General features: G+C 35.0%; 1 protein-coding gene across 7 annotated transcripts in view; it reads left to right on the forward strand.

The window, feature by feature from the left end:
* The window catches only part of AGMO (alkylglycerol monooxygenase), a 387,303-nt gene that overhangs the window by 196,410 nt on the left and 174,842 nt on the right, over positions 1–16,051 (forward strand). For all 7 annotated transcript variants that reach the window (XM_086695051.1, XM_086695018.1, XM_086695020.1 and 4 more), the window contains 4 exons: positions 9,490–9,556; positions 12,447–12,512; positions 12,604–12,683; positions 15,905–16,039. In XM_086695051.1, coding sequence (XP_086551177.1) covers positions 9,490–9,556; positions 12,447–12,512; positions 12,604–12,683; positions 15,905–16,039 — 348 coding nt within the window. The remainder of the gene's footprint in view (positions 1–9,489; positions 9,557–12,446; positions 12,513–12,603; positions 12,684–15,904; positions 16,040–16,051) is intronic.

Genomic DNA, 16,051 nt, shown 5'->3' on the forward strand with positions numbered 1-16,051 from the left:
CAATTTAATTGGTCTTGTTAAAAAAAGAAAGTCACTTGCAATCCACCTCTTTTTGAAGGAACACTTTCAGTAGCTAGTTGCATTTATTTTTTTCCAAGGAAAAGTCAAATGTGTTATTTAACATGTAAGCTGAGATGAATTCAAATAAAATGCTGACTTGTCTAGCTCCTGTCCTCTTGTCTGAGGAATAATACAATCATAAATGACAAGAATCAGCCTTCAAGATAATTTATTATAAATGCAGTCCTTTAAAACTGCTGTTTATTGTATAAACATAGCCTACTCTCATTCTTCTTAACACTAAGCTTTTAACTCTTTAACCCTATGGTATAGATTCATCAGAAATTTACTCCCTATGAAGCTTTTTATGATCCCAACAGTCCTGATTCCTCCAGATTGTTTTATTTCGAAACTATAAATATTGTTTTTTCACTCCTTAGTGTGGAAATTCAGCTACCTCCATATTACATGCTTACTGAAGTAGAAAGCTGCCTAATCAGATAGGAAAACATTTGGCTGTGAATAAATCAGCATTTGTCAAGGATTTCAAAGTGTGAAACTAGGCAGACAAGCACACATCCTAAGAGCTCTGCTTTCTCTTGCTTCCCTGTAGAGAAATCAGAGGTTAATATGGCCGCCACCACCATCTGTCTAAATACTTGAGTGTGTTGTCTTGAATTAACATAGCAGAACTAGTGGGGGAGGTAATTAAGATTTTATTTTTACATTTCATCACCAGATGCTCTACAATATAAATTTATCCATAAATGTTCAGATTGATTAAGTTTTTAACAAGGAGAATAATGAGTGTTTAAAAATCAACTAAGAGCAAAAAGTAAAATTATTTTGACATGGTAACTTGTAGTTCATGTAGTTCATGGATTTTATTCTTTCCTAAAACTTTCAGTGAGGAATTATTATAAAATTTCTTGATAGCAAAAATCATATTCCTATATATATTCAAACACTAAAATGACATTGTTACTCATTGTACCTTTAAGTTAAAAAATAGTTAAATTACTGGCACTCAGTTGTAATTTCCATTCTTCTACCCTATGATCTCTCAAAGGATCTTAACACAAAACTTTGCATAAAATAAGTACTGAATAAATACCTATTAAATAAATGTACCTCACATAGGTTATTTTGATTTTTGTATAGTCAATTGAAGAAGCTTATGAACAAGTGAAAACTCTCTACAGCATTTTCCAGAAGCAAACAATCAATGGGATTTTTGGCAATGCTTCACAGTAGGAACTATATAAAAGCATATGTTTTTACTAAAGGTAATTTTTAGCTTCCAACCTAGAAAAGGAACTCAATTTGCTTCTTATTAGGTAATCTTGTGCCCATTATAAATTCAAATTGATTAGAAGTTCAAATATTTTTACTGTGCAATGGTAATTGGGAAGGAAAAAAATGAATGATTTTTCTCATCCTTCTCAAAATTATACAGAATTTTTGAAAAAGAAAACTTTCTATAAAACCTTTTCCTCCCGGGGCACCAGGGTGGCTTAGTCGGTTAACTGTCCAACTTTGGCTCAGGTCATGATCTCACAGTTCTTGAGTTTGAGCCCCACACAGGGCTCTGTGCTGACAGCTCAGAGCCTGGAGACTGCTTTGGATTCTGTCTCTCTCTCTCTCTCTCTCTCTCTCTCTCTCTCTCTCTCTCTCTGCTGTCTCCCCACTTGTACTCTGTCTCTCTGTCTCTCTCTCAAAAATAAATAAACATTAAAAAAATTTTTTTTAAAGGAAAAAAAAAACAAAACCTTTTCTTCTGAAATAGTTCTACCTTTCCATTGAAGAGTCCCCTGGACTATAAATAAGCTTCCTGGAGGAAGTGCCTGTGCATCAGTTCATTTATTTTTACTTCTAAAACCTAGTAAGGTCCATAGAAATTCAATAAATCTTTGCAGAATGAATGGACTGGCTGACAAGGTTGTACTTGGTTGGCTTATTATGTGACTATCTTGTAATAAGAAACTTTGAAAAAGGTTTATACATACAGATTTTAATAATCTGAAACATTATTTCTAATGCTAATAGAAAATCTTTATTGGTAATTTGGTACTTAAGATACTTGTTGATTGGCATTCAAATATATATTTAATATATATGATAAACATTTAATAAAGATAAATTTATGTGTATGCATTAATATATTTGTCCTTCAGGTTTTCTTTCTATAAATAGGGCTATAGTACTAGAATATATAATTGAAAGGTCATAGAAATATTTATAACCACTTACTTTTCACAAAGATATGCAAGAGCCTATAGTTATTGTGAAGATCTTTCCAAATAAAAGATTTTTCAATTTTTTTATTCCTAAATGTACATGCAGACATGCTTAGTTGATACATAGATAAAAGAAGGAAGAAAAAAATAAAGGAAGGAAGGAGGGATAGAGGGAGGAAGAGAGGGAGCAAGGAAGGAAAATTGCCATGAAATAAACAACTAATCATGGTATAATTATTAGTCTATTTAATTTTAGTGTGTGTTTGCATTGAACGTTGTGACTAATTTACCTGAAATTTTGCCATTTTCAGATTGCATGTCAAGTATATCATTCTTAGTTAAATATAATATGACAATGATTTGTACATCAGATAATAAATGTATTTGGAACTGGCTTAGTATTTCCCTTAAATACTGACTTCAGTGAAATACAGAATGCCACAGTGGAATAGGTCTATGAAGCATTAGTCGTGTATGATGGTCTAAAGAAGACTAGTTAGAGTCAATGGTGTCACTCTAAACTCTGCTCATCTGAATACAGGCATTTTCCTACTATGGATATTTCATTTCACTTCACCCACAACCCAGTCGCTCCTCAGCATCTATCATATTGTTAGCACATTCACTGTTAATGAGGATTCTGTAAAACATATGCTTCCTAGGACATATTTTCCCTATTATGGTTTTTCCCTCTCAGACAGGAAGCCTGAATATTTGTAAGCATGTCTTATTTGGAAATAAATTTATAATTAACTATAGGCTCATGGTTTCTTTCTGAAAAGTAAGTGGTTATAAATATTCCATTAGCCTTTCAATAATATATTCCAGTATTTTTAGTATCCATTAGCATATAGAAAAACTGTAAGTTGGAAATATAATGTGACATTTCCAGTAGTATGCTAAAATTTGACAAAAGAATAGAATTGAGAGGTTTCTTTTTAAAATGGATTTAGAAAGTCTCTTCTCCAACATTAATAGAGTGAGGTGAGAAGAGGCAATTTTCCACACAATACATAAAGTGAAAATTATTTTGTTTTGAATTAACTGAATTTTTGTTTAAAGCAAGTCTTGCCCTCCAACTTGTGCAATAGTTCATCATTTCTGCACTATTAATTGAACTACAAAAACCTAACCAGTCAATGTTCCCCTATCAGAACAATCAGTGAAAACAACTAAGAAATGTATAGAATAGAATACGTTAATTTTATAAGAAATAATTTCAGACAGGACATTAATTTAGAACATTTACTTTGATGCTTTACAGAGTTCAACTCTAAGTTATTTATCAATTTCATTTGGAAAGACCTACAGATGTATGTTTTTCAGGGGATGTAAGGTAATCAAAAAACTCCTGAGAGCTATAATGTGGAAGGAATTAATTGCAACCAGTTCATAGCAGGCATTTAATTATTTGATTTACCACATGTAGTCACTTTATCAATTTCTAAAGCAATATTATTCCCACTGGTAACTTAGATACAATGGGAAGTTTCATTAACCTTTAGGCCTCTGAGTTATTCAACTCACTCAAAATGTGACTGCAGGGCAAGTGGGGAGGAAGGTCGTAAGAACTCTAAAAAGACATTTCAGAATCATTTGGTGATATGGGAATTAAATTTTCTATCTCTGGGTCCTTTCAACTGAAACTGAAGCCCTCACAAACCTGTACTGAGAGAACATAAAATAATTCAAGAAATTCACCTGCCAGTGATCACCAGAATTCAACTCTCCCATTATCCGTTCTCTGATTGTATATGTTTTTGGTTTTTGTTTGTTTGTTGTTGTTACTAGTTTTTGGCCCTTTCATTTTAGCTATTTATCTTAATTTTCCAATTCACTAGATCAAAGATCTGTTTGGACTCGCTCTCTGGGCTTTAATCGCCAAGGGCACTCCAGACTCATGTTTGGTCTCTAGAGATTGGGAATTCGCTAATGCACCCTTCCCTCCAGTTTCCAAACTGGAAGACAGAAATTATACAATGCTTCCCTTCTGAATAACAAAAAGACTGAGGAGCAGCAAGACATGTATACCTATGAAGCAGAAGGGATTATCAACCTTTGGGGCAGATCATTCTTATTTTGGAGTACTGTCCTGTGCATTGTAGGATGTTTAGCAGCACTAAAATCCACTAATCACTAAATTACAGTAGCACTTCTTCCATTTGTGACAGCCCAAAGTATCTCCAAACATTGCCAAATGTTCCCTGGAAGCACAATCATCCCCATTTGAGAACCACTGATATAAAGGTGAAAGGGCATGGAGGGCAGTGAGGGGGATTTATCAATATAATCTTGTTTGGCAGTCACTATATGCAAGGCAGTGTTGCATGTGCTGTGAGAAACAAAGAGGCTTGAGTTAGAGTTTCTGTCCTCAATGAACTTTCAATATTGTATAAGAAGTGAACATGAATAACTAGATATCAGAACAGCATGACATAAAAATTAGTGATGCCTCAATATGTATTCAGAGAAAGGCAAAGAAAATTCTCATTGGAAAAATCAAGAAGAATGTTTCAAAATCTAGGTGTGTCTTAAAGGAAGAGCAGGATTCCAGCAGGTTGAGATAGGAGGTTAAGGTCTTTTAGGCGGAAGAAAGAGAACATTGGAAATGGGTCTTGATGAAGAGTTTGAACAGCTTTGAATTCCACATCTTTTGGGCTTCATTTGGTTCATTGTAAGAGGCCTTTCATTTGAATTCATTTTATTTTTGATGACGGGAAATGACTTAATGAAAAGATGACGGTGTCTTGTGGCCTCTATTCTCCTGATTTTATATTTAACTCTGTTTACCCACCCCTGCCATAAACTGTGGGGAGAAAAATGAATATGTGACCAGTCTAGCCAATGATATAGAGCACTTCTACTGGATAAAATTTCACTGATAGAATTGAAGTACCTTATTATTATAAAATTGTTTTATTTATTATTGGTTCATTTATAATAACTTATTATTGTACAAGTAAAAACAGCCCAAGAAATGAGTTTTTTGGGAAATAATTATTTCAAGAAATAGGCAGAAAAAATGTTTAAGTCACTGTTTCTGAAGTTTGGATGAGAAATTAGTATCCAAGTTTTATTAATATGGAAACTAAAAACAATATAAATAAGGGTGAAGGAAATAATCTAAAGCCCTTGTTGGGAACATGGGCTCATAACCTCCTAGGACTCATCTATCCCTCTGAGTATATGATGAAAATAGCAATTTCCTCCTAGAAAAAAATACCCACTGGCACATATTCATAAAATTTGGTATAATACTTAGGGTGTTCCTGACCTTCTGAAGCCCATTGATGGCCTTTCTAGGTATCCATGCTTCTCAGGTTATAAAATTCTGAAAGAAAATGACAAGTATACAAGACTTAGATCATTGTTTTGGAAATCTAAGAAACACCAGAAATGCCTAAAATCCCATGAGATGGCAGTTTAGAATCTGAAGTGTCTAGGTTCTTTATAAATACCTGGATTTCTTTTGGCTGAAATGAGGGAAAAAAGCATTTAGTTATTTTCCATGAAACTTCTGAAAGTTTAAATTGCTTTTATTTGATGGAACTATTTCTGTATCTCTTAAAAGCAATGTGATAGAAAAACAAAAAATCCCTGAGTTGAAATGAAGAAGACTTCAGCGCTTCTTCCAAGCTGTTTGACTTGGACTGATAATTAAAATTTTCCGAATGTCAGTTTTTTTTTTTAAATAAGAGAGTATTGGACTATATTGTTTTTAAGTCTTCTATATGTTAGAAAATTCCATCATTTAAATTAACTCATCTAAATCTTAAAAAGCAAGACAAAAAATAACTACCTAAAAATGAGAATAGTTGCAATTATTTCCACAGTAACATATTTTCAGGAAGTGGTTCAAAGCTAGATGTCGTTGAATTGCTAAATGACTGAATTTGCAAAAGTGGGCGATAATTAAGTCGTTATGCTCAAACCTTATTAATTATTGATGACTTCTCCATGACTGAGTCAGAAGCGTTTTCTACAAGAGAGGTTCTGACTGGGCTGTCTGAATGATGAATCATCTCCCACCCGAGGTGGTCTTCCTCAGCTCCAAGGTACTCATAGGCAATACCAGGAAATTTGACTGTGATTGCCTGTGTTGTACTTGGCTTTTAACTTAAAAAAAAAAAGTGGGCGGGGGGGACTTTCAATATTGATATCACCATGCTTTAGCTTGCAGGAGCAAAAGATTTTCTTTGAGGAAAAGTGTTTGACATTAAAAAAATAATGCACTCAGCCAAGGCTCCAGCCATCTGAATGCACTCACCATTTGTGTGGCTTTAAATCTGCTGCACACACGCCAAGACCAAGGATCAGAAATGCATCTGGGTAGCAGAAGCTGGTCACCATAGTCTCCTCCACCCCCTTTTGTTGTCTCTTTTTGTAACATATGTTAGGCACCAAAGAGACAAACAAGGATAAAATGGTTTTCTCCTTTCCCATCTGGTATTCTGCCAGAGATACAAAGCTTGAACTGAGCATCAGATTTCAATGTTCTGACTGCTGAGAAACCCCACTTTCTTGTTCTCTATCCATCACCATCCTTCTTCTTAACAAATATTTTTCCACCAAGTACAAAGCAGTGGAGTCCAATAAAATCCCTGGCTGTTAGTACTGTATTTGTGGGATGATATCTTTTGTGACTGATTTGATAGGAATGTAGTCTGATATCCTTATACATATTATACATATTCACAGTATTTTGAATTTCTGGAATTAAAAAAAAAAATACGGGTAGTTCTTTGCGTATAAATGAATTCTGTTCTGAGTTATCCAAAAATTCTGTTGTTTCGAGTTCATAATATATTTTTCAGGGAAATAACTTTAAAAATGGTGATAAAACACCATGCTAGAAAGAAAGAAAGAAAGAAAGAAAGAAAGAAAGAAAGAAAGAAAGAAAGAAAGAAAGAAAGAAAGAAGAGAAAGAAGAGAAAGAAAAGGAAAGGAGAAGGAAAAGGAAAGGAAAAGAGAAAGAGAGAGAAAGAAAAGAAACTAGGAGGGAGGGTGGTTAAATCAATATAGGACATGAAATATTACACATCCTTTGCATGTAAACATTTCTGTCTGTTGCATAATGAAAACTGACAATCCCTTAGAAGCCTGGCACCAGGATGGAAACCAAGGGCTGCTGCTTTCAGATGTGTATACAATGGGTTTAGTAAGGAGATGATGGTGGCACCTGCCCTATGGAGACATGCAGCACTGTCATGTGGCAACATTGCTGCAGCTTTTATCTCAAGAGTATAGGACCCCACAAGCTGTGCACAGTGTGGCTACTGCAGCTGTTCACATTTGCACAGCAACTTTAAACTGGGTTTTAGTGTCAGAGATTGCCCAAAAGTCATTAAACCCTGCTATATAAAGAGTTGCAATCTAGAAATCTGTTTGGGACTTTAGAGATCTATTAATACTTCCAACTGGGTAACTGAACATTACTTTGTATTACTAGAGTAGTATTTCTTTTATTTACAATTTTATCTTAATTTTTTCAAACATTTAGATGAGTAGAATAATAGAGTGCATTATGTATATCCATCACTTCAATCAAAAAATCATTATGATTTTGATTCATTTTCATTAATTATCCTTCTTTTTCTTTTTTCATTGCCAAATATCTTTCAGCAAAACATAGATCTCATGTCATGTATACTTCAGTTATACAACTCTAAAAAAACAGTTACTTCCCCCTACACAAAACTCCACTATAATTTTCAATAAAAGCAGTATTATTTACTATGTAATGCCCTCTATATAATCATTTTCTTATCCCGCATTGCCTATAAAATGTCTTTTATGTTTGGTTTGTTCAAATTGGTATTCTCACAAGACCATCATACTACATCTAGTTGTTACGTATCTTAAATATCTTTTTATCTTAAGCAGTCGCATCTCTCTATTTTTTCCTCGTACCACTGACTCGTTGCCAATTCAAGTATCATCGTTGTCAGTGAATGTTTTTCCCCTAAGCATCATCTAACTTACCTCTTTTTCCTCATATATCCTATAAATGGAAAGTAACTCTAGTGGTGAGTAATTTCTTAAAATATAACAATGTATTGATTTTGTCATTAGTAGGCTCTAAACAAATTGACCTAGGTCATAATTCAAGTAAACATTCTAGTATCTGCCATAATTGATGGAAGAATAATGTAATCAAAATTAAAAGAGTTCCCAATATTGCTTCCAGTTAATGTAGCGTATCAAATGTCTTATATGACCTGCTCTTTTTTATGACACCTACCTCATTCCTACACTCTTTGGAATCTGCAGACCCTGGAATGGGGATTCTCACTGGGAAATTTTGAGAGATAACATTAAAAAGTTATAGACCACATTCTGAAGGGTCCTTAATTGAAAAAAAAAAAATACCCCTTTATATATTTGACTTAAAATGTTTTTTAATCTTTATTTATTTTTGAGAGAGAGACAGAGAGACAGAATGTGAGCAGAGAGGGACAGAGAGAGAGGGAGACACAGAATCTGAAGCAGGCTCCAGGCTGAGCTGTTAGCACAGAGCTCTACACAGGGCTTCAACTCACAAACTGTAAGATCATGACACAGGCTGAAGTCAGACACTTAACTGACTGAAAAGCTCCCCTACATTTGATTTTTAATTGTGCCTGTAAATTGGACTTAAAGATGGTACATCTATAGGTAAAAGGCCATTAAGGATTCTATTTGAATAAGCAGAATCGCCCTAATGCAGTAGGTAACATGGCTGATTATTAGGTGAACCAACTCTCAACTAACCACAAAGCAAATGTAATATGATGTCTTCCCTTCTTTAGTGATGCGCTGTTACCATTAATCAACAAAGACATAGTTGAAGGGTGAAGAGCGTGAAATGACAGATGTGAGAGCAGTGTGCCTTGACACGGTATATAAATACCGTACTGTTTGTAACCCTCAGAATGTTATTATGTGGATATGTTTAATATTTCCATTTGAAAGATGAGGAAACTGAATATAAAAAGCTTAAGTTGTTTTCCCAGGATCACATAGCAATAAATGGAGGCTCCTGGAGCTGAATTTAGGCAGCATCACTCTTAACCTTTTACTGTACTGCCTCCCAGAATAGAGTTAGGAGATTATTGTTATTTTCATAGGAACCCCAGGAATCAGAGAAACTTCTTCTGACTCTGAAGTCAACCTTGAAACTTGAAATGTCTCTTGACCCACATGGAAAGTTAATGTGAGTATACGTACACATTTATCGATAACTGTGTATAAATATTGCTTTTGTTTTAAACAGATCATTAATAACCTTGGTCCTTTGGAACTTATTCTTAATACTCCTAGCCATCATCGGGTTCATCATGGTAAGGAAATTTGACCTTTTTTCTCCTTATTCATTTCTTTAGAAATACTATTATTTTGTACCTTTTCATCACAATTATTCAACATACTCACCATTCAGTGTATAAATAGGTATCATGCCTTCCATCGTACCTGGACAAGCCTCTTTTCCAAAGCAATTATTGGAGGGGAAAAAAATCTTGTTTGGATTTTCCTTTTTGTCTAGATCTCCTTAGTTGTAGTGGAAAACAACTTAACCAGCTGAGGGGATACACACTTTCTATGTTGAAGGTACCACCTGACCCAATGTTGAGGGTCATTCCTATATACAACCAGAAAGTCTCTGGTCTTGAAAATTGTTGCGATTTCAGGAAAGCCTAATAGGCAGAAATTCACTTTTTGCCTAAATTCTGTGAACTGCATTAGCATGACAGAGAAAAAAATCCCATGTGACTAGTACTTAAGATTTAAAGATACCAGCATAAGACATAACAGAATTGTTTACATGTGTGCACCAAAAGACCTGTATAAGAATGTGCATAGCAGCATTTTATGTAATGGAAAAAATAGAGATAAAATTCAAATGCTTATTGCAGGAGAACAGATAAATTTGTAGACTTTTCATATAATGGGGAATTACATACCAAAAAAAACATGTCCAAACTGTTGCAACTTGTGATGGCCTGAATACATCTTACATACATAGTGCTGAGAAAAGGAAGACAGTAATAAAATAATAAATACTATTGTTCTGTTTTCATAAGTTTGCAGGCATCGCAGGCAGCACTCGAACACTGCAGGCCTGCCTTCCCAAGGGGTGGGTTCCTTTCTGCCTGGCAGGGAGAAGAGCAGAAACACAAGTCCCATAATCTCCCTTCAAAAGGAAGAGAAGTGGGTGGGGTCAGGCTGCACATGCTCAGTTTCCTCTTCCAAACTTCACATACATTCCTGGTCCCAAGGAGAATTGTTAGCGAGAAGCTGGAGAGACTCTTGGGGCTCCCTTCACAGTAAAGGAAACATAAGGAGTGGAGAAGAATAAATCCATACTGAAGAAGAAATAGTTACTAGTGTTCTCTGTTTAGCTTCAGAGCACATTCCCACTCCTGTTGTTTTATGTTCGCATCTCTTACCCTCAGTGTTATTATTATTTTCTTTAACGTTTCTTTATTTTTGAGAAAGCTTGAGTAGGGGAGGAGGAGAGAGGGGGGAGACACAGAATCCAAACCAGGCTTCAGGCTTTGTCAGCAAGAGCCCTATGTGGGTCTCCAACCCAGGAACTGCAAGATCATGACCTGAGCCAAAGTTGGTCACTTAACCAGCTGAGCCACCGAGGCACCTCTTACCCTCAGCATTATTAATGTTTTGGGCCAGATAGTTCTTCACTTGGAGGTGGGAGGTTAGGAATGGGGCTACCCTTTGTATTGTAGGATTTTGGTTTCTGCATACTAAGTGCAGATAATATCCCCTCCCAGTTGTGACTCTCAACAAATTCTCCAGACATTTCCACATGTCCCCTGAGAAGCAAGATGTTCTCTCCTCCAACTAAGAACCACTGTTTAGCCCATATATAGCAATGGGTTGTGCATTTGTGTAGCCAGACCCACACTACTTTTGGACTGGAGAGGTTGTCCTGTGTGTCTTCACTTTCAAACATATATTAACATGTATAGAAGGCATGCAAAGAAATGACACATGAAGACAGTTGAATTTGTTGGAGCAGTGGCTTGATAGGTTAATATTTTTCCTTTGATTTATACTTATGTGAATACGGGGGTACATATTTAAGCATTTTTTTATTATTAAAGAAACAATGCCCAACTATTTCATTTTAAATTATAATTTGATTTTCGGGTGTGGAGTTTGGTGAGCTCTTTATAATTTGAATACTTTGGAAGAAAAATATATATGTTTTGAGTAATAGTTAATAAAAATAATTAAGGGTAATTTAATTTTCACTTATGTCTTTCATGATTAAAATAAATAGTAAAGTCTCAGTCTAAGTAGAAATTTTTTTTTTCCTGGAAAAGATTCAGGGAGAAGAGCTAGAGATAGCAACTCATTTCAAAATTAAAAAAATCAACCAAATGCAAATACACATATATCAGTTATCTTATTCCCTATTGCCTTTTTCTGGGCCATTTAATTTTTAATTATTACTCTTTGATAGTCTTTTTTAAAAAAATTTTAATGATTATTTTTAAGAGAGAGAGAGACTATGCATGCAGGAGTGGGGAGGGGGCAGAGAGAGAGGGAGACACAGAATCTGAAGCAGGTTCCAGGCTCTGAGCTGTCAGCACAGAGCCTGATGCAGGGCTTGAACTCATGAACAGTTTAATGATGACCTTAGCTGAAGTTGGGAGCTTAACTGACTGAGCCACCAGACACACTACTCTTTGATAGTAAAAAGTAAAATTTTTAAAAGTAAAATTACTCAGAATTATGCCAGATTTCTAAACAACTGGAAAATTAAGAGCAAAAACATTTTTTAAAAAATTATGGGATCGAGGACCACATCCTACTTGGCACTGGGTATGGAGCCTGCTCGAGATTCTCTCTCTCCCTCTCCCCTGCCCCTCCCCTGTATGCACACACACATTGTTTCTCTCTCTCTCTCTCTCTCTCTCTCTCTCTCTCTCACTCTCTGAAAAAGAAATCTGGGGAAATTCCAAATGTATGTAGTTTTAAGGAATTCTCTGGTCATCTTGGTAAAATTAACTCAATAGGAAAAAAATAAAATAAAAACAATTTACTTAGCAAATAATCTAATGTTGTCAGTGAAAAGAGATTCTTAGGAAAATCATTTTGTTGCATGTCTTAATTTTGTGAATGGGTTCTAAAATACAATAAGATGTTTCAAAAGTATAACTTCATTTTTCAAAACCTTTTTTTTTCTTTTAATATTGTGTGTCATAGGGAGAAACCGTTATTGCATTGACAAAAATTATGCTGGCGTTCTTATTATATGGGATAGAATTTTTGGTAAGTAAAATATATGTGAACATAAAAATATTAACTTACCTCCTAAGCTCATAGAAAGTCAAAGATCATATCCTTAATGTTTATCTTCCAGGGACATTCGAGGCAGAAAATGAAAAAGTTGTATATGGTCTAACGCATCCCATTAATACATTTGAACCATTCATGGTGCAGGTAATGTAATTTATTTTATTATTTCTGAATTGGTTATATCCTTTCACAAATGTTATAGCTAAAATAAAGATCAGTTGTTGAAAGGTGAAAGTACCTCACACTATCCTGAAAAGAAAAAAATTTTTTTTAACCATAAAAGAAGCTAGAAGTAACTCTGACACTCAAGCAAAATCTTGAATTAACTTGGGCAAAATGTGTTTGAAAACAACTCATTTTAAGAACTTTTAAATATACCTACTACAGAGAATTTTTTTCAAAAATAGCCCTTCAAGCAAACATATTCTTTCTCAGAATAGACCTGAAATATATTCATGGATTCAGAAAGAACAGTAGTAAATGCATTATAAAGGCTGATACCACAGTAAGAAAAATATTTGCTTCAAGGCCGCATGACTCTGGTTAGAAATTCAACATGAGGCCTTTGCCCTATTCTACTTGGACCTAAATGTCAGGAGCTATTACGAGTTGGTTAGGTCTGCACATTACCTCACCTGCTAAGACTTGTAGCCCCAGACCAGTTTTCCGTTAGACATGTGGTATTGGTTGTTCACTGATCTCAATGGCTGGCACTAGAGAAATGAGGAATGTCTGTGAAGCTCTGATCCGTCAGCAACAGAGCACCACAAACACTCCTGGGGTTAGGGACTAGCAAATGAGAAAAAGATAAGAATGCTTGAGAAGCTGAAGAGGTCAGGCAGTGACAGCTCTGTACATAGAACCGGGATTATAGCATTCGGGAAGGGCGGTAATTACAGGTTCCCGTCAGGTCTGCTCTCTGATCCTATTTCTTAAAAGTTTTTAAGGAAGTTAAAATAACAAAATAAATGGACATTTCTTGAGCTTTTTCTATGTACAGGGTATTGCTAGCAGCTCAGCATGCGTATTTAATGAAACTCTTACTCAAACCTTATGACATAGAGATACTTTTTAATCCTCGATTTTTAGTGGGTGAGGCTGAATTTCCCAGGATTTAAACAATTCAACCAGCCATACACAGCTTGTCAGATTCAGACATAACCAAGGAGTGTTGCAGGCCAAGCCCAAGACTTGCTTAACTCAATTTAACTTTTACACTGTACTGCCTCTTCATAGAAAAGGCCGTCACAAATTGCCTCCACTTTTCAAATGAATGGCATTTTTATCAAGTGAGAAAAGGTGATTATTCATTTTCTTCCTTCTCAACTGTAGGCCAGCTCTGTCTCTCTGTCTTTCCCTCTCTCTGTGTTGGGCATTCCTAAAGTTATATCCCTCAGGAGAATATTAGCAAATATTTCAGAGTACTTTCTTAATAAACTTTATAGAATTGAAATTAATTTAAAAGTAATACATTGAGAACTACCTTTTCACTTGGTATAGTCTTATCTCTGTAATAAGAACATTAAAAGCTTGGTCTTTGTCCTCTGGAAAGGAGCCTTTGAAACTTCATGTGCATATGAATCATGCAAGAATCTTACTAAATTTAGCCCAGATTCTGTTCACTGGCTCTGAGGTGTGTCCAAGATTCTGTATATCTAACAAGCTCCCAGGAGCTGCAGAACCTGTTGTTTCCTTCTGATCCTTAAGTAGCAAGGATATGGGAGCGTACACTCCTGATGAGGGCAAGGGGATCATCGCTGAGACAGATGAGAGGCTGAAAACCGCACAACACTAGCAGCGCAAGGAGTTAGATGACAGGATTTGGGGGAAACAAAAATCAGATGATTAGACTTATGAGCTGATGTTGAATCTGTGTCAGGTTCAGTTCCCCAGGCCTCTGTCCTCATGTAAAACTTTCCTTATCACAACTGTGTACAAGACATAGGCTTCTAGACTCTCACTTACATTGTCAAAAATGTCATATTGGCAACGTTGAGTGAATTAGGAGTTCTTGAACCTACAAAAACGTATACTTACTTTCACTGGTATTCCTTTATATTCAGCTAAATTTCTCACCTTTCCCTCAGACGTATCAAAAGCAACAGAGGATGACCTCCACTAGGTGGAGAGGGATTTGTCCCCCTGTATATTGGGTATAGGACATTCACTTTGCTCTCATTTGGAGTCCAGGACTTTAAGGGCATTGGAAGGCAAATAAGTGGGAAAGTACTCCTTATTTTAAAAAGTCACCGTGTATTTCTCATGGCTATGTCTACAATGAGACCAATGAAATGTTGTCAGTTTTCAAAATAACAGACAGATAAGTATATTAATATATGTTATAATTCCTAAGCACAATAAGTTTTGTATTATTATTATTATTATTATTATTATTAAGCCCCAGTGTAAATTTCCATCTGGAATTTCTATTCACTTTAAAATCTGCCCCACTAAACCCTACATTGTTCATTAATTGCTTCAGATTACTTATTGTAATGTTTCAAGCAATTTTAAAACCAGTTTTATAATCCTAGCAGTTTAAATTTTTTACAGACAGTGAAAATACCAATGAGACCACAAATTCCCAAAGAGCCAAAACTTCTTTGTACATTAATTTTTTACTTCACTTCTAATAGAACTCATTTCTAGCATCTGTAGCTGATGTACAACCTCTAGAACTATTTTTAACCTATGATGCATTATTATCACATGTATGGAATATATGTCTAATTACCCTAATTGCTAATATTTACTGAGTACTTCTCATGCGTGAGCATACTTTTAAGTACTGTACATGTCAAATGTGTTATTTAAAGAATGTGGATTCCTGCTAAAAGATGCAGAAATGGCTTTGAATATGTTTCCTTAAGTATGATATGATTGTCTATAACTCAATACAGCAAATAAAGGGCTATTTTTAATATTTGTGTGTTTCTGTGTTCAACTTTAATATCCATTTAGCAAGACTCTAGAAAGAATATCATTAGATGCGGATGTAGAGTTCACAAGGTGCTGGTTAATTCCATTGGAAGCAAAGCTGTTAACTCATTTTTTTTTTCTATTGTGCTGTTTTCTAAATAATTGTCCTCTTCTTTAACTTCAAAATTATAATTTTGTGGCACTTCAGAAATATTGACAAGAACACACTTAGAGGACACAGAATGAATAGAATGAATTACAGTTTGGAATGCAACTGCACATTAATCTACATTAACCACATTACACATAACCTGTATATTACAGATAAAAATATACAAATGTCATTGAACAGTAAATAAAGAAAATAAAATGTATGATTAGTTGTACTTAATATTTTTGTTATGAGTTTTTCTTTTTTTAAATAAGCTCTATTTTTGTTCTTCTAGTGCCACCATTTAGTTTACATATGGACTACATTCTGGGCCACACCTGGATTCTTCAATAAGTTTTCTGTCCTATTTAAAGGACCAGGATGGAGTCCAGGTAAACCAAGACTTGGGCTAAGTGAAGAAATCCCAGAGGTAAATAGAGTT

Source organism: Puma concolor, chromosome A2, assembly GCF_028749965.1.
Source record: "Puma concolor isolate L17-30 chromosome A2, mPumCon1.1.hap2, whole genome shotgun sequence".
Taxonomy (NCBI): domain Eukaryota; kingdom Metazoa; phylum Chordata; class Mammalia; order Carnivora; family Felidae; genus Puma; species Puma concolor.